This window comes from Cibotium barometz, chromosome 25, assembly GCF_041138505.1.
Source record: "Cibotium barometz isolate CiBa-2024 chromosome 25, ASM4113850v1, whole genome shotgun sequence".
NCBI lineage: Eukaryota > Viridiplantae > Streptophyta > Polypodiopsida > Cyatheales > Cibotiaceae > Cibotium > Cibotium barometz.
Genome location: NC_141070.1, coordinates 353,362 through 378,897, shown reverse-complemented (window position 1 = coordinate 378,897; position 25,536 = coordinate 353,362). Strand labels below are relative to the sequence as shown.

General features: G+C 44.2%; 1 protein-coding gene across 2 annotated transcripts in view; it reads right to left on the bottom strand.

Annotated features, from left to right (window-relative positions):
- Window positions 1-25,245, bottom strand: part of AAE14 (acyl-activating enzyme 14) — a 47,004-nt gene extending 21,759 nt beyond the window's left edge. The window contains exons 1-4 of one of the 2 annotated variants that reach the window (XM_086819042.1): window positions 24,825-25,244; window positions 24,680-24,752; window positions 24,334-24,478; window positions 24,022-24,114 (exon numbers count right to left, since the gene is read on the bottom strand). In XM_086819042.1, the coding sequence (XP_086675168.1) occupies window positions 24,022-24,114; window positions 24,334-24,478; window positions 24,680-24,752; window positions 24,825-25,027 (514 nt within the window). In that variant the 5' untranslated portion in view covers window positions 25,028-25,244. Of the gene's footprint in view, window positions 1-24,021; window positions 24,115-24,333; window positions 24,479-24,679; window positions 24,753-24,824 lie in introns of both variants that reach the window. The other variant, XM_086819043.1, reaches the window with a different exon arrangement.
- Between the last annotated feature and the right edge of the window lie 291 nt (window positions 25,246-25,536).

Here is a 25,536-nt window from a genome sequence, read left to right as displayed (position 1 = left end):
ACACGATCCTCTAAAATTTCTGAGATACAATAACCATCATTAACTCCCTGTAGGAAGGAGTGAACTCGTTCCAAACCACATACATAGGAGGAGCTTTCACTACTATGTTTCACATTGGGAATAACTCCTTGGAAGGGAAGTTTTACATCATGCCTACAGTACTTCTTGGAAGAGGATGGATGGGCATAATGAGTGAGGAAAAGGTTCAATTTCAGCTTTTGTACTTGCCGGTACAGGTTTGGTACATCATTGGTGAGCACTTAGTACTGCTGTACAGTACTTTGGAAGGGCAATAGAGCACATTTAAGGTGCTGTCCTAAATCTGCAGCAACCAGATTTTGCTGATTTCATCACATAAAGTGGGAGTAGAGTTGCATTTGTGCTTCCGCAGTGGGAGATAAAGCTTGGGAGAACAACTGTGAGCACTTTGTGTGCTTTTGGTGCAGTGTTTGCACATTTTGCAGGGAGTCAGGCATTGACAGGTTGCATTTTGCTATGGCAACCATAGGTGAGAGCTCTTCATTGCTTCACATCAAGAAGCTTGAAGGCTCGCATAATTATGATATTTGGCAAACCCAGTGCTATAATGTGTTGCTCCAGAAGAAGCAGCACAAGCCTATCAAAGAAAGGGGTTTAAAGCCCGCTTCTCTTACTGCTGAAGAGTGGGAAGATATGGATGAGCTGGCAAGATCTACTATCATGTTGTCTGTGTGAGACTCTTTACTTTTTAGCATTCGTGAAGAGAAGACAACTTGGGGAATGTGGCAGAGATTGCAGGACTTGTATGCCCAGCAAAGTGCCTCAAGCAAAGTGTATTGGTTGAAGAAACTCATAGGTCTTCAGATGAAGGAAGGGGCGTCTATGACAGCCCATTTAAATGAGTTTAATGGTATTGTCAGCCAAGTTATAAATCAAAAGTTGGCAATGGACGATGAGTTCAAAGCCACCTTTCTCTTATGCACTTTGCCAAAGAGTTGGGACACATTCAGGACAGCCACTAGCAATTCGAACGCTATGCTGTCATATGCAGATGTTGAGGGTGCTCTTCTTCAAGAAGAGATGAACAGGAAAAATAACTCTGTTGGAAAGTCCAATGCAATGAATGCACGTGGGAGATCCCAGCAAAGGGGTAAAAGCCAAGAATGGGGAAGGAGCAAGTCTCGCTCCAAAAAGGATTTGGAATGCCATTATTGTGGCAAGAAGGGACACATCAAAAAGCAATGCTACAAATGGAAAAATGATCAAAAGGAAAAGGGAAAAGGCAAAGACAAAGACAAAGATGAAGCCAAAGATGTAAAGCCAAAGGACAAAAGTGGAGTCAAGATTGAAGAAATCAATGTGTCACATGCAGGTGATAGTGAGGATGAGGTCCTATTTACGTCTTCACTTGATGCCCATTCACTTCTTACAGGTGGTCATGGTATGCACTCATGGATCATTGATTCAGGTGCCTCCTTTCATGTCACAGGTTGCAGAGACTTGTTTGTCAGGTATACTGCTAGCAATGAAGGAGTGGTTTATTTGGGTGATAACCATGCATGCAAGATTCTTGGCAGAGGTGATGTGAGGCTTGTGTTTTCAGATGGCTCACAGCTTATGCTCCATGATGTCAAGTATGTGCCTGAGATCAAGAAGAACCTGCTTTCTACTGCTTTCTACTGGACAGCTTGATGATGCTGATTATGTTACCACATTTTGTCGTGGAAAGTGGAAAATTAGTAAGGGCTCACTGGTTGTTGCCAGAGGCTCTAAGGTGGACACTCTTTACTTTATGCATGCAGGTGTTTCTCACCATGCTAATGTAAATGCCACCGAGCTGCCGGAAATCTCTATGTGGCATAGCCGGTTGGGACACATGAGTGTCAAGGGAATGGAGCAATTGTCTCGTTTGGGTTACTTGCCTTCTCTAAAGTTTTCAAGTTTTCAGTTTTGTGAGCATTGTATATATGGCAGGCAACTCCAGTTCCCCCACAAGAAAGCTCTTGGACAGAAAGATGCTCAGTTAGAGCTTGTGCATACAGATGTATGTGAGATGCCTCAGCTTTCTTTGGGAGGGGCAAAATACTTTGTGTCTTTTATTGATGATGCCACACGCAAGGTGTGGGTATATCCTCTTCATTTGAAGAGTGATACATTCTCAGTGTTTCAGAAGTTTGTTGCTCATGTTGAGAATCAAACTGGCAAACACTGAAGGCTTTGCGTTCCAACAATGGTGGAGAGTATATGTCCAAACAGTTTCAGGACTTTTGTGATGCTAAAGGCATCAAGAGGGAGCTCTCTACTCCTTATGATCCTCCACAGAACGGGACAGCAGAGAGGATGAACAGGACCATACAGGAGAAGGTCCGTTCTATGTTGTCACATGCTGCATTACGTCATGGTTTTTGGGCTGAAGCTGTTATGACAGCCGTTCACCTTATAAACAGGTCACCTAACACGAGGCTTGGTGGGAAAGTGCCAGAGGAAGTATGGACAGGGAAGCCTCCGTCATACAAGCACTTGAGAGTGTTTGGTTGCGTTGCGTACGTGCACATACGCAGGGAAATGCGCACCAAACTTGATCCTAAGTCTCACAAATGCATATTCCTAGGATATGGTGACAGAGGTGAAATGGGATATAGACTTTGGGATCCCGTGCCTAGAAAGATTATACGCAGCAATGATGTCATTTTTGATGAAACATACATGTATAAGGAGCCTGCAAGGCAACAGGAGCCTAGCAGAGTCATCTTTGATGATGATGGACATCATGGACAACAACCAAGGGCTGTAAATCAGCCATTACAGCAGGAAAACCAGCCCTTAAATGGTGCTGAAAATGGTCCAAATGGACAGCCAGAGATGGCACAAGATATCCCTATGGATATACCACAGTTAGAGGAAATACCGGGCATGATATTTCAGCCTTATGGCATGGAACAGGAGCCACCAATGGGTGATATGTAGGCTGGACAGCAACCTGCAAATGATGGTCATTGGGTACGGAGGTCCACAAGACCCTCCAGAGCCCCTGACAGGTTTGTTCCAGGGGTTGACTACTTGATGCTCACTGACTGTGGGGAGCCCTCATGTTATAAGGAGGCTTTACAGAGGGCAGACAAGGCTCTTTGGGAGCGTGCCATGAAGTCAGAGATGGATTCTCTACACAAAAATGGAACATGGAAGTTGGTGCATTTGCCTGCAAGCAAAAAGGTTTTGCCATGCAAGTGGGTTTACAGGCTCAAATTTGCACCTGATGCAAAGCCAAGATACAAAGCCAGGTTAGTGGCTAAAGGCTTCAAGCAGGAATATGGTGTTGACTTTGATGAGATCTTCTCTCTAGTGGTCAAAATGACCACACTTAAAGCTGTGTTAGCTTTGGTTGCGCATGATGATCTGGTTCAGATGGATGTGAAGACTGCTTTTCTTCACGGTGATCTCCATGAGGAGATATATATGCAACAGCCAGAGGGTTATGCAGTAAGTGGAAAGGAGAAGCTTGTATGCAAGCTGAAAAAGAGTCTTTATGGGATTAAAGAGGCACCAAGGGAATGGTATCATAAATTTGATACATTCATGAAATCCCAGAAATTCAGGAGAAGAAACATAGATCACTGCTTGTACACCAAGAAAGCTTTGGATGGCAGTCTATTGATCCTCATCTTGTATGTTGATGATATGTTGATTGCCGGGAAATCTCGTAAGGAGATGGATACCTTGAAGCAGAGGCTGCATCAAACCTTTGATATGAAGGATTTGGGTGATGCAAATCACATTTTGGGTATGCGGATACTTCGGGACAGAAATCAGCATGTGTTGTATTTGTCTCAGAAGGAATACATTGGCAAAGTTTTGCAGAGGTTCAATATGGACGGGGGGAAGAAGACTAGTACTCCTTTGCCTCCATATGTGAAACTCAGTGCTATGGACAGCCCACAGTCAGATAGTGGCAGGGCTGATATGGCCAAGATTCCGTATGCTTCAGCTTGTGGCAGTCTCATGTATGCCATGGTTGCTACTAGGCCGGACATTGCATTTGCAGTGGGAGTGGTTTCTGGATACATGGCCAACCCTGGCAAGAAGCATTGGGAAGCAGTGAAAGGTGTCATGAGATACCTGAAGGGCACACAGGATATGTGCATATGTTTTGGGAAACAAGATGCATTAGTGCATGGTTACACGGATTCGGATTATGTTGGCCATCCAGATAACCGGAAGTCTACTACCGGTTATGTGTTTACATTCACAGGAGGTGCTGTGTCATGGATATCCAGGATGCAGAAGTGCACTGCCTTATCTACTACAGAGGCCGAGTATAATGCAGCCACCCACAGAGGCTTGCAAGGAGGCATTATGGCTATCTCGGTTAGTGGTTGATTTGGGTTATACAGGGGATATTCCATTGTTGCATTGTGACAGTCAGAGTGCCATCCAATTGACAAAGAACCCTGTCTTTCATGCAAAGACGAAGCATGTGGATGTGAAGTATCACTTCATCAGAGAGGTGATAGAGAACAAGCAAATTCAGCTTGTTAAGATTCATACGGATGACAACCCGGCTGATCTGTTGACAAAGAGTTTGCCTCCGGAGCGGTTTGCTCATTGCAGACACTTGATGGGCATTGGATGAGGCCAGTTTCAGCCTTGATATGGCCTTGTATATTATCATGTACATGCTGATTTTTTCTTTTCCTTTACTTAAGGGCACTTTGCCTTTAAGTGGGAGGTTGTTGAGGTAAAGGCATAATGCCCACCCTTATAGTGTGTACAAGCCCATAAGTTATAGTACATAGTACGCTTAGTACTTTTAATGTACTAAGTGCACTATGTGTACTAGTGCAATATACATGTGTGATAGGGGAGTCACACACTCATTCCCATGAGTTGACTTATCCCCACAACTCTCTCTCTCTCTCCCTTGTTCTCTCTGTGTATGTCTCCCACATGAACTCTAACCCTCTCTCTCCCATTCATAAGGGATGTGTCTATTCGATGTAGAGGCACAACCATTCATCAAGGGATACAACCATTCGTCGAAGGGATGTGGCTATTCGATGAAGAGGTACATCCTTTGGCGAAGAGTCGCAACCAGTCGAGGGTAGGGGTTCCCTTTGACTGGTTACTCTTTGCATCTGCAAACAGGAATCAGCAATGAAGAGAGAATCTGATACATAAATACGTCTCAATCGTGACAATCCCTCCCATTTAAAATAAAACCCAAGGGTAGTTGTTGAGATTCTAGAAGAAGGGAAATGATTGTATTGCTTCTGCATCCAAAGCTCTAGCTGGTAGATCCCATGTCATGGCATTATTGTTGAACATAACAATCTTGCACATACCAAACTGCATATTAACTGCATCTGCAACTTGTCTCATCTTTACCGAAAGCATGAGAATCATATCTGGAACTCTTTTGCTAACATCATTGGTAACTTCGAGCTTTGTCCAAGAAAAGACTGAATCTTCATCTGCCTTTAGAGAAACCATGAGCAAACTGTCTTGAATCTCCAATATCAAGGATTACGTCACCAAACTTTGCATTTGGTTAGTGACCATCATTTGGAAATCTGAAAGGGATTCCACTGATTTTTCTGGAACACAAAAGTCTTCAAGTGTTGTCGTAGGTTGAGAAGAAATATCTTCCATAAGCTTTTCTTTGCTCAGAAAGTTGTTCTCGGGACAGGTTGTCCAAAGATTCATTTGCAGGGACTGAAGTCATTAAGTCATGCTGCAAGAGTCTACGTCTGATTTATCCTTTGCACTACTGAAGGTAAGGACTGGAGTCTTCAGACTTGAAGAATCTTCATTCACCATTGCAACTGCATCCGTTATTGTGTAAAAGACAAAGACTTCATTCTGCAAGGGCGGTGACAGGGCTTTTGTTTTTGCCTAGACAACAGCCAAAGAAGTTGTGTGCATTTGGGATGCTACACATGAACTAGAACCTCTTGAATCTTCAGCTTTATCAGCGGGTATTAAGGCTTCCAGAGTAGGAGCAGCATGGCATGGCTCGCAAGGGGAAAAACTTGTTCAGCGTTGCGGCATTCACGACCGAGTACTCGACTAGGGTCGGAAATATGTGCCACTATGTGAGCCCACTTCGAAGAGATTGATGACTCTTCAAGGGAAGATCTTCTGAAAGCTTCATATTGCTGCTTTGGCTTCTGCTGATAGTGATTCAAAGATGGATCTTTCTCATAACTGTTGTAATGCTAAGAATGTTTGCGACGAGCATGCAGAGGCTCAAACGAAGATATTTCATGTCTGGTGGTCTCTACACAACTGTGCTGAGGACAAGAAACCTGTTGTGGGTGTTGTACGCCAAGAAGTTGCTTGCCGAGAGCTTGAGGAGGCTTTGGCTCACCATGGATCAAGTGTGACGAAAAGGTAGCCAGAGAAGGCTTCAAGAGTAGTTGAAATGCCTTCATTTTGATTGCGTTAGTAAGAACCATTCAATGGAACATGTGCTACCACGAGCATACGGGCCAAAGAAACCTTGGAAATAGACAAGGTAGTCGGAGAAGGTAGTTGGAAATAGACAAGGTAGTCGGAGAAGTGTGAAAAGTAGTCAACATGCATGCCAAGAAAGCCATTGCCGGAGACAAGAGGGGCGTACACGAAGAGGGCGGCATCCTGACAGCCGGGAGGGGGGGCGGGTGGTGGTTGCCGAATCGCCCAGGGTGGCGGTTCACACCAGCGCACTCCCAACGCTTGCCCGTTGGGTTACGCACGCCTGTTGGGTTTTTTTTTTGTTTTTTTTTTTAAGACCCACGTGGCAATAGTGCGTATGAATTTTTGTTTTTCTTTTTTTTTTTGTATTCTCGGTGGTGTAAAAGTGACGCTTCGAAGGCCGTCGCCGACTAGGAGGTGCGCCGCTTCGAAGGGCTGGATCACATCACCGACTGAAGGGTGTGTCGCTTCGAACGGTGTGCCACCAGCAATGTGAAGAGGCGGCTCGCTGGATGTATCAACGAGGCTCACGACCGGCAGCTGCTCCCAGCAACAAGCAAGGGTGCACGCTGGCAGCGAACAAGGCGAAGAGAGGGGGGGGCTCCATATTCAGCAACGAAAGGGGCAGTTCCCGCCATGTTGCGAACGCCGAACACCATCGGTCAGTAGGGAGGGAGGATAGTCCGGAAATACAGCAGGGGGTCCCTCTCTGCTATACACACAATGCGTGTGTATGGGTGTGAGACCTTTTGTTCTTGTTTACATCACTTTGAGCAAGGATTTACGCCAAGTCCACCATCGCTCTGCTTCTTCCATACGACACCGAGAGGAGAGGTGGATGAGGGAGTGCCGCGGAGAGGGTGAGGGCTTCACAACCCACGGGTAGGAAAAAATATGCTCTGATACCACACTGAGGATTATGTTGTTAATCCTGCATATTGTGTACTAATTACTACTTAAATACTTAACTTAGAACAAGAACCTTCAGGAGAACACTTGAGAGAAGATTGAATTGACTTATTGTATTAAACTGAGTACAATAGGTCTCTTATATAACACTTGAGAGAAGATTGAATTGACTTGTATTAAACTGAGTACAATAGGTCTCTTATATAGGAGATGAAGAGACACATTTGAAGAGGCATGTCCTTTGACGAAAGGACATGACCTTAGACGAAAGGGTACATCTTTAGGCTAAGGGATGTGTCTATTCGATGTAGAGGCACAACCATTCATCAAGGGATACAACCATTCCTCGAAGGGATGTGGCTATTCGATGAAGAGGTACATCCTTTGGCGAAGAGTCACAACCAGTCGAGGGTAGGGGTTCCCTTTGGCTGGTTACTCTTTGCATCTGCAACAGGAATCAGCAATGAAGAGAGAATCTGATACATAAATACGTCACAATCGTGACACATTTAACACATTCCGATTAATCTGCAAAGTGTGCTTGTCCCACTTGACATTAGGAAGGAACTAGTGAAACCACTTAATGCCTAATATTATGTCTGCACCTACAAGAGAGACAACCATAAAATCACGTACAAACTCTATGCCCTAAATAATTAATTTAGCACCTAGAGCTTCATACTTCACGCTCGTTGTCATGCCTGTGCTAAAACCCTCAACTTGCTTGTCCACCGAAGTCAAGACGAAATGGGCACGTTGAGCGGCCTGTTCCATGACCACGTCCTCCGTGTTGCCGCTGTCAAACAAGACGACGACTCTCTAGCCACCTATGGAGCCAAAGGTCTTGAGCAATTCGTTGCGCTCATACTCCTGATCATGGGCGCCCTTCTACTTGAAAGAGCACACTCTAGTGCTCTTTTGCTTCCCTGAAAGAGTGCACAGAGCGGAAGCAAATGGGCACTAGAGTGTGCTGAATAGAGAGTGCAAGAGAGAGAGAGATATGGAGCAACTATGCTGAATATACTGAAGCAAAATAGTCCCAAGCAAGAGACAAATAGTCTCATAAGTGAGGGAGCAAAATATGTAGAAGACTGAATGAAAAGTGAGAGGCTAGCCCCACCTATTTATAGGTGAGGAGTGCTGGCCGATTGGGACTGAATATGCTGGCCGATTGAAGCATATGAGCTGGCCGATAGGTAAAATACCAAATAGGCTGGGAAAAATCCCAAAAAAATATGGAAAAAAGGATGGCCAGCCCACAATCAAGGGCTATGCAAAAAAGGGACCAAAAGGACATCAAAAATGGGCACAAACTAGGGATGAATGTGCTAACACTACTTATTTTCGAGATCCCGGCTAATGATTGCTCCAACTAAGCATTGGGATTTGAAGAACTAGGGGCAGCCAGTGGGGTCTGTGTGGGAGATGGACTCACCGCGGAAGATGTGGAGGCTGAGGCGGCGGTCTTTGGAGTGGTAGTCTTCTTAGGACACTCCCGAGAAGTGTGTCCTTTTGTATGACAAAAGAAACACCTACCCTCCTTATACTAAGCAATCTCCTCAACACTCAACTTGCCACCTGTCTTGCCTGACTCCGCTTTCTGGTCTGGAGTAAGCTTGGACGCATTGTTCAAGTTCTTGAAGCCAGAGGCTCCCGTGCTTTGTCCTAGGGAAGACCCCGTCTAGTTCAGGCCTTTTCCCCCCGAGGTGGTAGCCTTAGGAGTAGCCGGTTGGGAAGTCTCGGGCTTGCCACCATTGTGCTTCATTTCAGCACTCTGCGCAAACGAGAGTGCGGCTTCGAAGGTGGACGGCCTAAACATACGCACCTCCCATTGGATTTGCGTGTCAAGGCCATACAGAAATTGTTTTTTCTTGTCCGTATCAGATAAGCCTAATTGCAAACATAAGTTCGAAATTCTATTGGCAAAATGAAGGACTGGTTGCACGTTCTGACGCGCTCCCTTGAACTCGTCTTCGAGTCGCTCAAGGTAATGGGGCGGTAGAAACCGCTGCTTAAGGTCGCGGACAAACTCGTCCTAAACATAAGCTGCCATACCTAATCTGGTGTGGACGTGAGCCCACTGGGTCCACCGAGAAATGGCCTCACCTTCCAAGTACCAACTGGCTAAGATCACTCTGTCAGTATCATTCTTTCTAACTGCAGCAAAGTAAGCTTCAAACTGATGCAACCATGAATAAAGAGTTGTGGGGTCAAGTTTACCATTATACTTACTAAAGTTTATTTTCTTGAAAAAATGATTTGAGAAAGCTGCTGGTGTCAATCTTGCATCCAAAGCCGCAAGGTAACGCTCATGTTCCACGCGTCGCATGGCTTTCTTCGCGTTGTCGGATCTCCAATGCACGCATCTGCAACTCAAGTATCGAACTCGGCTGCAGTCGTAACCCATCGAGAGGGTCCCCGTGTAGAGGATCTGGAATCTGGGATACGGAAGGAGAGGGACAAGGAGATAGAAAACGCGGCGCTGGAGAATAGGTGCGCGCTCTTCCAGAGCCAATATCTACGCCTTCTGCTCTTCCAACTTGGTACTCTGGTCTACGATTGCTTGCATCATCTGTTGGAACATCTCTACAGTCCTTCCAGCCCATCCCATCGCTGGTGGGCACAGCCAAGGCCTTCCTGGCCCCTATGGGGGTGGTTCTACACTTCCCCCATGCCCACATATCTATTCTTGGGACAGCCCTATGGGCTGGCCCCATTCCTATATGCAAACCCTAACTGTCTACACAGTGGTCTGGCATCCGACATCATACCAAATACACAGAACCACTGACATCATTCCAGAGGGAGACTCACGGCGCGGACTGGCACTGTTTCATGTGCAGACAATGCACACCTGACCTCAGACAATTGGAGTGAGACCCTGGCTGACTCGTCCGGGACTGGGCTCACATGGGACTAGTTTTTCACCCCAAGTCCTGCACCTTCTATACAGATATCTCTACGTGGCATCCAAGTGCAGGATGCACGTGACAGGATCAACTTGCACTCCTCTTCAAAAACTACTCAACAAAAAACTTACCTTTGCAGAGATGGCTACTGCCTTGGATTTACATAATGATATGGATCCACAGATACATGGATTTACATGTTGATGATATGGATCCACACGTATATGCATGTGTTGCCTCTATAGGAAAGGATATGGATCCACACATATATGCATGTGTTGCCTCTATAGGAAAGTATGTGAAAGCCACTTCCATGATTGGAGACTACACATTCACATTCAAGGATATTTGGATCATGAAAATTTCTAATTACACCATTGCAAGAATGTGATGTTATGAATGAAATGCCTTGGAATGCTCGCCTTGACCCTCGCAAGAGATATAAGACACAAAAAGATTACCTCCTTTATTCATAAGGGTAGAGGTGCATGTAATAGATGCAAGTACTCCAAGGGATAGTATCCCAATTGTAAGTCTCATTCAATTTCAGAAAGCAATGTAAAAGTCTATTTGTTTGTACTTGGTTTTTAAACGTCTTCGTATTAAACATAATAATGTGTCTAAGGATTGATTGACTAAGGCTAGATTTGATTTTCTTAGTCAATACAAGGATTGCTTCTCAGACCCTCTTCCAAGTGAGTTGCGACCTGAGAGACTTGAAGACCATTGTACCAATTTGATACTAGACAACTTCCCTCCGAATAGGCCCGCTTACCATGTAAGCTTGAGCCATCTAGAGGAGATTACAAGCCAAGTGAATGAGCTTGTTGAGAAAGGACTAATTGGCCGAGCTCTTTGCAGTATTGCTCGCCGATATTGCTAGTCCAAAAGAAGGATGAATCATGCCATATGTGCACCGATTATCATGTGCTTAACAAAATAACCATCAAGAATTGATTTTCCTTACCGAGGATTGATAATATCTTGGACAAGCTATCAGAATATGCTTGTTATAGCAGGATTGATCCCAAGAGTGGGTATTATCAAATAAAAGTCATACCCCAAGACATTCATAAGATTGCATTCAAGAAAGGTTTTGGGCTTTATGAGTATCTTGTGATGCCTTTCAGCTCATGAATGCACTAGCTACATTCCAAAGAACGATGAATAGAATATTCCAAAATCATCAAAAGTTCATAGATACATTCCTTTCAAATTTTATGGTATTCTCCAAGGATGAGGAGGAACACAAGAAGAACTTGTCCATTGTGTTTGAAGAGCTACGCAAGCATAATCTCTACATCAATGGAGAGTGAATACCTTTTTTCTAAGATTCACTACTTGCTACATATCATGTCCAAGGATGGTCAGCGCATAGATCCCATAGAGATACAAGCCATAAAGGATTGGCCCAAACTCAAATGGGTACATTGAAATTCGTAGCATTCACAAGTTATGCCCGTACTACCCACGGGTCATCAAACACTTTGCTCATATTGCCTTTGTCTAAAATGATTCGACAAAGAAGAGGGCAGTTTTTAAGTGGTCAGAAGAGGAACAGAATGCAAAGCCATTCACTATGGAATGTGATGCGTGCAGGGAATGCATAGGGTTTTGGAAAACAGTTGTAAAGGAGAGGACTTGCCCAAAGCTTGCCAATATCTATTTTGACGATCTTTACATTTTCCAAGGTGGAGCACTACTATCCATACAGAATACGCCCGTCTGTATACAGCATGCTTGCTGTCCCTACAGTCCGTATGGATCAATACAGCCACAGCATACTGCTATGCCTCTGTCTAGACTGCTGAACATGCAGTTTTGGACATGTTTGCTAGTGTTTTGGACCTGTTTTCTACTATTTTGCTTCTACCGGATACTCCGTACCATACCATACCGGCAGAACCTAGCCATGTACCTATCGTACCACCTGTACCGTCTGTGCAGCCCTGATCTGTACATGCTGTCCAGCCCATGTGCCCTTCCAGCATCGTTGGACTCCACCTGGTGTGGAGGATTCTGAAGGCTTCAGACACAAGGATCTGCTTCAACAATTGTAGACCAGTATTTACCCACCCCAAGGACTGGTATTTTCCTATGCTTGTCTGCCACAGCCTTGTCAAGTCAAAGCTATGATACTAATGTTAAGTGCATAGTAGATGATCATTGATTAGGTGCCCTTGAGAAGCAACTAAATTGAATGAGGGTAGAGAAATGAAGAGATAGAGAAAGACTACACCTGATTGCATCCCAATCCACCCACTAAAGGGCCCTCATTGCAGACAGTGTATTTGCTTCTAATGAATAGATTAAGTAGCATTACCACATTGATGACTTGCAGAAGTGTCTAGACCTCTGTGTATGAAGAACTAAATCCTAAGTGGGCTGTCAACAATGCTGCAAACCAGGCTACTTATTATGCAATGCTGATGGCCAGCTACGCTTTGACTTTAATGCTGAGTGATCTATACTCCTAAAGACTGATTTCCTGATTATGCTCCAATGCTTGAGAGATGGGAAATGAAGAGGAAGCCCAAGGGTCCTTTTTATAGTTTCCTTCTTGCTGCCCAGAAATTGGGGATTCAGCCTGCCAAAATGTCATGCGAATTCTAGATGTGATTTGGACTCGGCTTACCCGTGGCCGAATGAGCTGCCTGGACCTTTGTACAGAAATTAATCCAAGTGGGTTGTAATTGTGTGCGGAACAACACACAGAAATGACACCACTTATTATCTAGATGTGATGGCAACTTGCAACCTATCTCTGGATCACGGCTCACAACATGCTCAGTGCTCATCCAAAAGGTAACCTAACAATGTACTTTGTAGAAGTATGTCCACGTGGCACCCTAATACAGCCGGGAAGCACGTGACAAGTTAACTTGACCTTTTACAATTTTCTCAATAACCTTCACACTAGTTCTTGCCATTTGAGTAATGATCATAGCTAGCCATGACCCCGAGACATTATATTTGTATAACTAAGTTACTACATCAAGCTTGAAAGTAAGTAAAAAGTTGAAGGAGACATTCATCAATAACCTTCACACTAGTTCTTGCCATTTGAGTAATGATCATAGCTAGCCATGACCCCGAGACATTATATTTGTATAACTAAGTTACTACATCAAGCTTGAAAGTAAGTAAAAAGTTGAAGGAGACATTCATCAAGTCCAAAGCTTTATGGTGCCCTTTCATGTTTAACAGCTCCCTTTTCAGCTCCTAGAAGTATGGAGATAAGTGTCACCGATGCATTAAAATACAGGTTGCTGATATGCGAAATGCAACGTGCAAAAAAAAAGGTTTTAAAATTTGAAAAAAAAAGTGCCGTGGCACTAATGACATGGTGATGGTGACATGGCACTAACACGTGGCAAAAAGTGACATGGCACTAACACGTGGAATGATGCGATTAGCTTTTGGAAAGCAAAAGATTAAACACTTTTTTTAAAACTAAAAAGAGAAGAGCTTTTATATTAAAAAGATGCTTTTTGGACTATAAGAGAGTTTAAAGCGCTTTTCTCAAGTGCTTTTAGGCAAGAACTATAAATTCAGCTATTCTCTCATTGTTGAGACATGTAAAAAGACAAGAGTGCTCTCTATTTCTAAGAACTTGTACTCAAGACCCCTCCAAGGAGTTTTATCTAATATAACTCGGAGGAGGGCGATCGGCCCAAGGCTATTTCAACCCCTAGAGTGGAGTCTTCTATCTCTACTCTCTCTTTTGTTTATTTTCAGATTTCCTCAAGGTGTTATGCATGAAATTGTTGTTTTCTTGAAGATAAAGCTAAGTACCTGAGCCACAGCCCTTACGAAGGCCTATTTCATTGATATTAGACCGAAGGTTATATCTCTCTCCTACGAGCGATGACGATCTTTACACAATATGATTTTTGCTTTTTCTTCAAGCAATGGGAAGCACTCACCACTAAGAAGAGGACCAAGCCACCAAACGTGGAAAGAAAACCTAAGAAGACCCAAGAGCCTGTTGGAATATATATCATCTCCAGAGGATCTACATGTACCTTTTCATGCATGTATTGGTCATATTTATGAGGTCCTGCATTAGCATATTTAGCAAACATTATTTAGGATTTTTCTAGCATTTTATGAGCCTTTTTAAGGATATTTAGGCATATTTATGCCCCGCAACTGCTGTCGGCCTGCTCAACTGGCCGACCAGCTCATATGAGGGATATATAAGGGTCTCCTCATTTTTCATCTCAGTCTCGCATATCTATTGGATTTCATTCGCTGTTGCAATAGTCTCTTATGCTTCTAAGCACCAAGGGGCTTCCCTCGTGCTCATTTTCAGTAATAATCAACTGTTCACAGCCTTCTATAGTTGGTGCTTTTGCCTACAGCCTATGTTTGCTCTTTCTTTCGTGGTATCAGAGCCAAACATTGATCTACAAGCAAGAAAGTGCTACGTTTTTTTGATTGGGGCAGAGGCTTCATCAACTTTGCTGCGTTCTTTGCATTTGTACCCTGGGACTACTGTGTTTTTGCTGTTGGAGGCTGAAGCTCTCTTCTGGGTGCTGAGGACAGAGTTCCTGAGAGATTTGATTTCTCTTTTCCCACCCACTCTCCCTCCCTTTCTTCTTTCTCTCCTCTTGCTGTGCATAGCTTGAGAGGAGGCTGATTGCTGTTTTTTACAACCCTCTTGATTCAGAGAAGGTTTCTTGTCAGAGGACATGGCTTCAAGAGATTTCTCCAATCGATACTCCAGCACCTTCACTACCTGGATCCCCTACTCCTCCTTCCCAAGTGGATCCTCTTCCTAGTCTTTCTTCTCTCAGTTTCTCTCATCCAGGTCTTGCTCCCACCCCTACCCATATACCATCCTACAATCCTCCCCAAGTTCGGACTCCATGAAGCTTACAGCAACCAAGTATCATACTTGGTCTTTCTATAGTGTACACTCAGTTATTACTTGAAGGAGCCGGGGTGTGGATGTCCATCTCCGCACCTCACTTGGTGGACCCTACTACGATAAGCATGTTGGATGCTCGGGCCCATCTTATCATCATCCATTGCATGACTCCGTCTATACAGGCATAGTTTATCTCCACTCGGAGTAATGCTCTGTAACATGCACTCTGCACTAGTGTGCATGGTGACAAACTAGCTCATCATCATCAGTGCAAGATTGTACAGTATTAGTTCCATTCAAGATGATATTTGTCGTACGCCGTGACCCCATTGTAATCCTCAATCCAAGATAAGTCAGGCACGAGCTACGTAGGTCATTCTCAACCATAGAAAGTCAGTTAGTCAATCTAAGTCCCTTAACCCACTTAAAGAGAAACCTTAGGGTTTGCATCAGAAAGCACTCTGCATATTGCACATCATTCATCCATTGCATCTAGACCATAGCAAACACACCAGATATAATCTAGTTTTTATCAAGATATTTACTAGGATTTTTCTAGTATCTTTCCCATCATTTTGAACATTTTACACATCATTTAGGCATTTATGTTGGACGAGCAATCGGCCAGCTGGCCGACTGGCTCCTTGTGTCCATATAAATAGAGTTCTTGCATAATCATTCATTCATTCATCATATTCAGCAACGGAGCATTCAAGCACTTGTCATCCTCAGCACTAGGAGCTTAAGCGATTGCAATTTCAACCCTATTCTCTTAGCGTTTTCCTCCTACAACCCTAGGCACATCAACGCATGAGCATTCAGCCCCTACATCAGCTAAACGCAGCAGTTTCAGCACTCAGCCAGCATTCAACCTTGCATTTTCTGCATCCATACAGTTTTCAGCATTCATCTATTCATCGTTTTTTTCCAACCACTTGGTGAAGCTAAAACGCAACATTCATACTCATTTACAGCATTCATATACAGTCTAGAACAATCCCAAACAGCCCCTCTCTCAGCCCTAGCTTTGCATCCCTCCCTCGTACCATTGGGAAGTGTGCATGGCTCGAGATTGGACATCTTTGGTGCTTCTACAGCAGTGTGCACAATTCAGCCCAACACTTGGTCTTCAAAGATGTCTTGTGTTTGGCTTATCGTCAGTCACACCGTCAGTCTCTTTAAAGATAATAAAGCAAATACTATCTCGGTAACGGGATAGGGGGCCCTTCACTGGTTAGTTCGGGACCCCATACAGTGTACAGTTCTCATCTCTCTCTCTCATATCTCTCTAAAGTTTGAAGTATTAAAGTGGATTGCTAAACTCGCAAAACTCTAGATACAGAAGACGGTGTGAGCATTTGTGTGACAGGATCCTCCAATACGAAGACTTCCGCTGCATGTTACATTGGTATCAGATTCAGCTTGTCCACACACCCCGTATCCTGGGCATCCTTGGATGGTCAAATTGCGTTCCGGCATGACCAATGACTTCAGCATCATGTCTACAGAAGAGAGTACTCATCAGCCGGAAGACGTCTCCCCCGAAGGAGACCTTGCTCTTCTGACTACCGCAAACACCATAGCTCTTCTTAGAGCTCAAAACCAGCTACTCATGGAGCGTCTCCAGCTCTTGGAGGCAGTAGCAGCACGTCCTCCTCCGCCTCCAGCAGCCCCCGACTACATCTCCCTCTTCTTTCAGATGGAACAACAAAGGAGAGAAGATGAGGCCCGAAGGAGAGAAGAAAAAGCAAAAGCATAAGCTAGAAAGCAACAAGAAAAAGCAGAAAGACGGGACTATGAGGAAGCCCAACGTAGGATCAACGAAGACCGGCGTCAGGCTGAACTCGCTACTCAGGCGCACCAACAAGAGCTCGATCGAGAACATATGTTACTCGAGCATCAAAGGGAAAAGGAGGCCATCCATCTTAGATACCAGCACCTCTCTTCAGCATCCCTAGCCTCAGGTGCCACCAACTAGTAGTCCGCAGCATCAACTACTTTCATTCGAAGTCAACCTAATTTCAGTAAGTATGATGGTAAGTGTGATCATTTAGCAGTAAATCAGTTTATTCATCAATTTATAGCTCATTTTCCATTAGCTAGGATCACAGATCCTCAGGATAGAGTCTACGTAGCGGCTCCCCATCTCACTGGTGAGGCAGTCACTTGGTGGCAGCATAGGTCTAATCTTTATACAGACCAAACCACAAGTGTCACAGCTTTTGCTGGGATACCTTTGTCCATGACCTAAAGACCAGATTCCTCCCGCCCTAATACATGGCCGGTCTGGCAGATGAGTTCTATGGACTCAAACAGAACGGATCCCCAGTGCTTCAATTTTCCAGAAAGGTTATTACTTTAGCACAACAATTAGGGTTATCTGCACAAGCCAAGATGGAGCAATTCATTCGTGGATTGGATCCTAACATTCAGTTCACAATTCGTAACTTTGAACCCAGTACATATGACCGGGCTTCGACTCTCGATCATAATGAAGAAATGAAGATGAACGAAGGCAAGCCCAAGTAATCATCTCAATCCAGTACCAAACCCCAGTAGCAGCAATCCACTACATAGCCAGGGAAAGGTAATGCATCTTCTAAAGATGCTAAGAAAGACAGCACTAATAGCTCCAGTTCAGGGGGTAAGAAAGATAAAGAATCTAAGCCTAAGAAAACCCTCGATGAAAAGGCTAAAGCAAGCATTACTAGAGGTTATCTTCCTCCAGAGGAGCAAAAGAAGTATCAGTCAGAAAACAGATGTTTTTTCTGTCACATCATAGGGCATGGTAAGAAGGATTGCCACAAATGGCAAGCGGAACAAGCCGCTAAAGCCCCTTCTGCCACAGTTGCCACAGCATCCCCAGCTTCTCCAGCCCCGCCTACTACCACCAATGCGGTTCAACTTTTACCTTTTATGCATCCTATGGCATCTGTGGTATTTGATGCTAAGCAAGAGGGTGAGAGCGATGTTGCACAGAAAAGCCTCATCCGAGCTTATGGCTCTGTCCGGGGCCGAAAGTTTGTAGTCCTTTTTGATATGGGTAGTTCTGAGAACGCCATCTCTCCCCAAGTTGGCTAACAAAATGAACTGCACATTAGTCCCATATCATCTAGATGTGGACAGGTTTACACCTGGTCTTCGCACCCACATTTCCCGGAAGACACAACAGTTTGCCTTTGAAGTTCAAAAGGCCTCATTTCAACGAGATTTCATTTGTCCTGCCTCTGTTGGGGTGTGACATGATCTTAGGAATTCAGTGGTTCCGTCAGTATGAGCCTATTTCCGATTGAAGGCAGGACACTTTTACTATTTGTAAAGGTTTTTATGAGCCTGTCATGTTTCGTGGGGATAGAAGCATTCTTGGCATCCCGTTGATTTCGCATCTCCAGGCCAAACGAGCTATCCGCAAGGGAGCAGAAGGAGCACTACTTTATGTTCGTGCTCAAACAGCCTCTACCTCATTGGTAGCATCCGTTTCATCTTCAGACCCTCAGTTAGCAGACCTAGACATCAGGACATTATGCTTAGGGATGATCTCCCGCCTAATTTCCCACCCTCTCGCCTTGAGGACCATCATATTGATTTGGTCCTTGGGCTTTCTTTGGTTAACCTATTTGAAGTCACCGAGTGAAAAGGGATCATGAATCTATCTCCCCACTTCTCCGAGCCTTTTTTATTTGACCTTCTTCCTTACCATTTGCTGCACCTATCCTAATTGTTCAAAAGAAGAACAAGTCTGCACTCTTTTGTGTAGACTACAAGGCAATAAATAAACTCACCATCAAGAATAAGTTTCCTATGCCAAGGATAGAGTACATTTTGGATCGTTTAGACGGTGCTAAATTTTTCACTAAGATCGACCTCAAGAGTGGTTACCATCAGGTTCGCATTTTCGAAGCTGACATTCCAAAAACAGCTTTTCAGACAGAGCACGGTCACTACGAGTTCGTAGTCATGCCTTTTGGGCTTACAAATACACCTGCAACTTTCAATAAGATGATGTCTAGGATTTTCGCAGTCCACATTGAGAAGTGTGTTTTCATATTCCTTGATAACATACTAGTCTTCTCAGCCATTGCGGAGGAGTATGAGAAAGGTGTGGAGAAAGTCTTGCAACTTTTGCGAGAAAACAAGCTCTACATAAACGCCAAAAAGTTTGTCTTTGGTATTAAGAAAGTTCAGTATTTGGGCTATATCATTGGTTCCGATGGGATTAGACTGGATCCATCAAAGGTTCAGGAAGTCTTAGATTGGGACATTCCTAAGACCACCCAAGAGATCTGCTCATTCGTAGGTCTTTGTCAAGCCTATAGTACCCATGTCCATCAGTTTTCCAGCCTTGCAGCACCTCTTACCGACTTGCTCAAGGAGGTGAAGACTCGCAAGCACAAAGTCTTAGTCACAAGCAAGGCGCTTGATACATTCCGGAACTCCAAAAAGCTGCCTCAAAAGCGCCTGTATTAAAGTTAGCATCTTGGGATGAACCTTTCGAGGTCATTACCGATGCGAGCAATGAAGCCATAGGTGTAGTTCTCCAGCAGGACAATAGACCTGTGACATACTACAGTAGAAAGTTGGATATCGCCGAAAAGAATTATTTGGTATATGACAAAGAGCTTTTGTGTGTGATCACAACGCTCAAACATTGGAAGCCTTTTCTTTATGGACAGGTTTTCACAATAAAAACAGACCACCAAGCACTTAAGTGGCTTCAAACTATGCCAAGTGCCCAGTGGAGACCATGTGGAGTCAACTCTTCCAATAGTTTGGAGGAGTGATTGAATATATCCTTGGTAAGCATAACCTAGTGGCAGATGCTCTTAGTCGAAAGGCCAACATCCAAGCAGTCCATGAATCTACCATTCTCAAAATCACAGGGAAGGACTTAGACAGTATGAAAGACCAATATGTCGACTCCCTTGTGTTTGGTACTCAGGACAGTTGGGCCCTCAATTGTGAGCCGGGCCATTATTCCATCCAAAACGGTTGGTTGTTCTTCAAGAACCGCTTCTGTGTCATTCGGGAAAAGCGTTCCGCTCTTCTCCATGATACCCATGACTCCTTAGTTGAAAGACATAGGAGTATCAACAGTATCTTCGAAGAATTAGAACGGTTTTTTTATTGGCCAAAGATGAGGCGTGTTGTCTGTTCACATGATCAAGCTTGTAAGATTTGTCAAAAAGTAAAGGTTCCACATACAAAGAAGACTGGTTTACTTCAACCTTTGCCTATCCCCGAGACGGACCTTTCATCGACATATCTATGGACTTTGTAGTGCCTCTACCAGCATCCACCGGATCCCGTAACACTCAGTGTTTCACCATTGTGGATCGCTTTAGTAAATTCTACATGCTCATCCCATGCAAGCATACGGCCACAGCCGAGGACATATCCCGTCTGTTTCTCAAACATTGGTACCTAGTTTGTGGTTTGCCTAGCATCATTACAACAGATAAAGATTCCAAGTTTACCTCGTATTTCTGGAGGGCATTATTTGAAAACTTCGGAACTAAGTTACAGCTGTCTAGTGCATTCCATCCGCGGACAGACGGCCGAACAAAAATTTATAACCAGTTGGCCTTTGATGTCCGTCCAAGCTATCTTGAACGACACTCATTCATCCAGTGTCGGACGGACTCCATATGAAGTAGCCTTTGATCACCGTTTCTCTTCTCTTTTGACGAGATTGGTGTCTCTATCTCTAGAGGCTAATAAAACCACGAAAGCATTTTCCGAGATCATTGAGTCAATCAAGGACCGCTTGATCAAAGCACAGGAAGCATATAGCAGACAGGCGAATAAGTCTAGACGAGATGTCCACTTCAAGGAAGGGGATTGGGTCTATCTCCGTATCATGAAACAAAGATTGAAACAAGTGGACAAACATTGTCCCAAGCTTTCATTCCGTAGTTTTGGACCTTTCCTAATAGTTAAGAAGTTAAGTCTCCATGAAGTTAAAATTACCTACCAGTTGGACAATGCATGATGTTTTCCATGTTTCTTGGCTGAAACCATATGTTGAACCAGAAGTGTTTGATGTTTCAGATGAACAGCAGCCAGACGTGATAGACGAAGCAAAAGTCATCGAGCCCGAGCGGATCCTTCTTCATCGTTGAAAGCATGGTTTCGGTCGACAGATACGTCAGTTCTATACGAAATTCCGAGATCGAGGTACCCACGAAGCCGTATGGCTAGACAAGGAGTTCTTTCAAGAGTACCCCCAATTGTTGGCGAACTACTTGGAAGCCATGAACCTACTGCCAAGCTAAGTAGGAGGGAATGTCACATGCACTCTGCACTAATAGTGCATGGTGACAAACTAGCTAATCATCATCAGTGCAACATTATACAGTATTAGTTCCATGCAAGATGATATTTGTCGTACGCCGTGACCCCATTGTAATCCTTAATCAAGGATAAGTCAAGCACGAGCTACGTAGGTCATTCTCAACCATAGCAAGTCAGTCAGTCAATCTAAGTCCCTTAACCCACTTAAAGAGACACAATCATGCATATACAATCAGTAGAAACCTTACGGTTTGCATCAGAAAGCATTCTGCATATTGCACATCGTTCATCCATTGCATCTAAACCATGGCAAACACCCCAGATATCATCTAGTATTTATCAAGATATTTACTAGGATTTTTCTAATATCTTTCCCATCATTTTCAACATTTTACACATCATTTAGGCATTTATGTTGGACATAAGCAATCAGCTAGCTGGCCGACTGGCTCCTTGTGTCCATATAAATAGAGTTCTTGCATAATCATTCATTCATTCATCATATTCAGCAAAGGAGCATTCAAGCACTTGTCATCCTCAGCACTAGGAGCATAAGCGATTGCAATTTCAACCCTATTCTCTTAGCGTTTTCCTCCTACAACCCTAGGCGCATCAACGCATGAGCATTCGGCCCCTACATCAGCTAAACACAACAGTTTCAGCACTCAGCCAGCATTCAACCTTGCATTTTCTGCATCCATACAGTTCTCAACATTCATCTATTCATCGTTTTGCTCCAACCACTTGGTGAAGCTAAAACGCAACGTTCATACTCATTTACAACATTCATATACAGTCGAGAACAATCCCAAACAGCCCCTCTCTCAGCCTTAGCTTTGCATCCCTCCCTCATACCATTGGGAAGAGTGCATGGGCTCGAGATTGGACATCTTTGGTGCTTCTACAGCAGTGCACAATTCAACCCAACACTTGGTCTTCAAAGATGTCTTGCGTTTGGCTTATCGTCAGTCACACCGTCAGTCTCTTTAAAGATAATAAAGCAAATACTACCTCGATAACGGGATAGGGGGCCCTTCAGTGGGTAATTCGGAACCCCATACGGTGCACAGTTCTCATCTCTCTCTCTCATATCTCTCTTAAGTTTGAAGTATTAAAGTGGATTGCTAAACTCGCGAAAACTCATAATACAGAAGACAGTGTGAGCATTTGTGTGATAGGATCCTCCAATACGAAGACTTCTGCTACATGTTACATGATCATCAGATGTGGACGGAGATCCAAAGGAGGTATGGGAGAGTTTTGATAGTGAAGATTGCCAAATTGGAGTCAAATGTGGAGAAGCTCACAATCAATGAGTCCGATAACATGGTTGAGAAGATTGGAGAGTTCACCCGTATCAAGCTGCAGCTTGAGGAGTACGAGAGCACAATCAACAATCCTATACTTCTTGTTAAATTGCATGCTTCCTTTGATTCTTTTAGAAATAATATATGCTTTCGAAAAAAAGTTTTTTTTTTAAGTGGCGTGGCACTAATGCCGTAGCGATGGTAACGTGGCACTAACACATGGTAGGAAATCAACGCAAGGTCACCTTACAAGCTTGGAATGATGCGAATAGCTTTTGAAAAGCAAAAGATTAAAAGCATAGTTGTCTGCGAAACTAGTCCCGCTCCATGAGGTACATAAAAAACGGTCCGGTAGTGAAAGATCTCATTGTCTCATGCCCATCTCATTGTCTCATGCCCTTTTGTTCCTTTGTGCTCACTCTGCTTCATTCAGCGGCGCGGCCTTCTGGAAGTCCGCTCTTCTTCCTCTCAAACTTACTCCTTCCTGGAAGATGGACACCAAATAAGTAGAAATAAATTCGGCCAAACTTGATGAGCCCTATTCTTTAACAATTCTGCAAGGAGTCTTTCCTTCTTCTTTACAACTGTCTTGAAGCCTTCCAAATCATGCTCCTCTTTTTCTACATCCTACCTTCTCTCATGCAAGGCTTGGCTTCCTTTTGAGGGTGGGGCCTTTCTACATTACCCTCTTTAAAACCAACATGTGCTCTCCTCACCAGTTAGACAATGACAAGACAAAGGAAAAGTGTGGATTCCTCTTCTTCACTTAAAAAAGGCCACGGTCTTCTTTTAAGTGAGCCGTCCTTCTTAATGAGGTATATCTCCATGTGGCACTTCCCCTTTGTGTTTGGCCTGCAGATTAATGTTGAGTTGCCCAGTTCCTGCTCCTACCAAGCCTGCATCAATCCATCTGCTTCAAAGTCCTCTCACCACCCTCCTTTTGTATCAGTGGGGCTCTGTAAGGGTCTTCGAGATACTCCGATCATTTGTCAAACAGCAAGCTGCAAGACTCGATTCTACCACCTCACTCAATCATCAATTCAATGGTGCTTTGGCATCTAAAATCACATCATGTTGTGAGAAGACTCAGAGCACAAGACAGGACTGTTTGGGAGGCCTCTCAGTACCTTGCATCTGCTCAGGGGATTGAGACCTTGAACAAGACAACACTAATTTATTTGCTGTGGTAAAAAAGGTTGCAATACCCAAATTTTGAAAGCACTGTCTGGAAACCAGGCATATGATAGCATGATGCATGCATGCATGCATGTATAGCAAAACTGATGGGTTGGAATATAAGAACCTGAAGTAAAGCAAATGAGTGCAATTGCATTTGGTGCCCAAAAGAGGTGGAGCTCTTGCTGTGCGTGCTCTAAGATAGACTCCGCCACCACAGCTGCTTGAAGCAACAAAAATGTTCCAATATAAATCAAAAGAATTTAAAGCATGGGAATGGGAAGTCCTTGCTTCAAGTGGATACTGAAGTGATCAACTATTCAACAAGGACAGAATCAAGGATGTGTTCAAATGTATGTAACTTTTAAGAGAGAACACATGGCTAACAAAAACTTTGACTTTCCGTAGAGAAACAAAACTTAGAAGGCAGCATATATACCTCCCACGATTGAATATCCAACCGTCACTAGCTTCAGAGTGGGAAACCTCCTCTTAATTTCAGCGCCAAGGACTGCACAGTGCTGGTCAACGACGAGCAAAACTGGCTCAATTTGTTGCACTGCTTCGCAAGCCTCGCGACCACTCTGCTTTAAAAAACGGGCCAACATCATCAGAAGAGGCCCGAGTAAAAGCATCCTCCTCCTGCATAGAAACCAAGCTCATCACGTGGAAGCTTGCAAGTGAAGTACTAAGGAAAGGCCTTAACTCAGGTTTGATTTCAAATCCATACCCATCTAAGGTAAGGCTTCATTTCAGCATAATTTCGGTGTGTAGAAATTACGTACCCATCTGTAGTTGAGAGGGGCAATGATGCCACCGGCGCAAGGTACGGCCAAGAGCCACTCCAGGTACCAATCACTGCATTAGCGTGATTGGATTCAATATTGAAAAAGTCTCCCCATTAGTGCAGCTTGCACACAAAACACACACCTGTTGAGGGCAGCAAGGGCCACCCTATCGCCGCTTTGCAAGCCCAGGTTCACGCGCAGGCCGGCAGCAAGCGCCCGAACGCGCTCCAGCAGCTGCGCTCCACTCTTCACTCTGCCATCACTGATGGTCACAGGCAGATTGGCCCGCACCACGGCCAGCGTGGTCAGGGCCTGCCCAATGTGGGCGGAAGGAGGGGGGGACATCGTCACTCATCAAGCTCCCAAAATCGCCATCCGCAATGGCCACCACCTGCCTTGCATCAGCGTCCCAGGTGGTAGATTTCCTTACCGGCACTCCATCTCCCATCCAATAAATTTTCCTCCTCGTGGATTTCCCATTATCCACTGTGTTTGGTAGTTTTTTTAATAAAAAGTAAGGCTGGCTTCCTGCCGAACACGCAGGCCGCACAGGAAGATTTGTGAAAATGGGTGTCCGGGTACTTTGTGGATGGCAGATCCATGCAAACACTATAGGAAAAAACAATTTTGTGCTTACTTGCAGGTCATCACTTGAGATGGTAAACATGTGTTTTGGGGCTGCCCAGCAACAATCAGAAGAACTTGGTCCAAGTTGTCTAAATGGATTGAGAAGACCTTGGACATAGTAATCATAATAGGAACTTGGTCCAAGTTGTCTAAATGGATTGAGAAGAGCTTGGGCATTCAAACATTCAGGGGGGATTGGATCTTGGGTAGTGATGAACATACTAGAT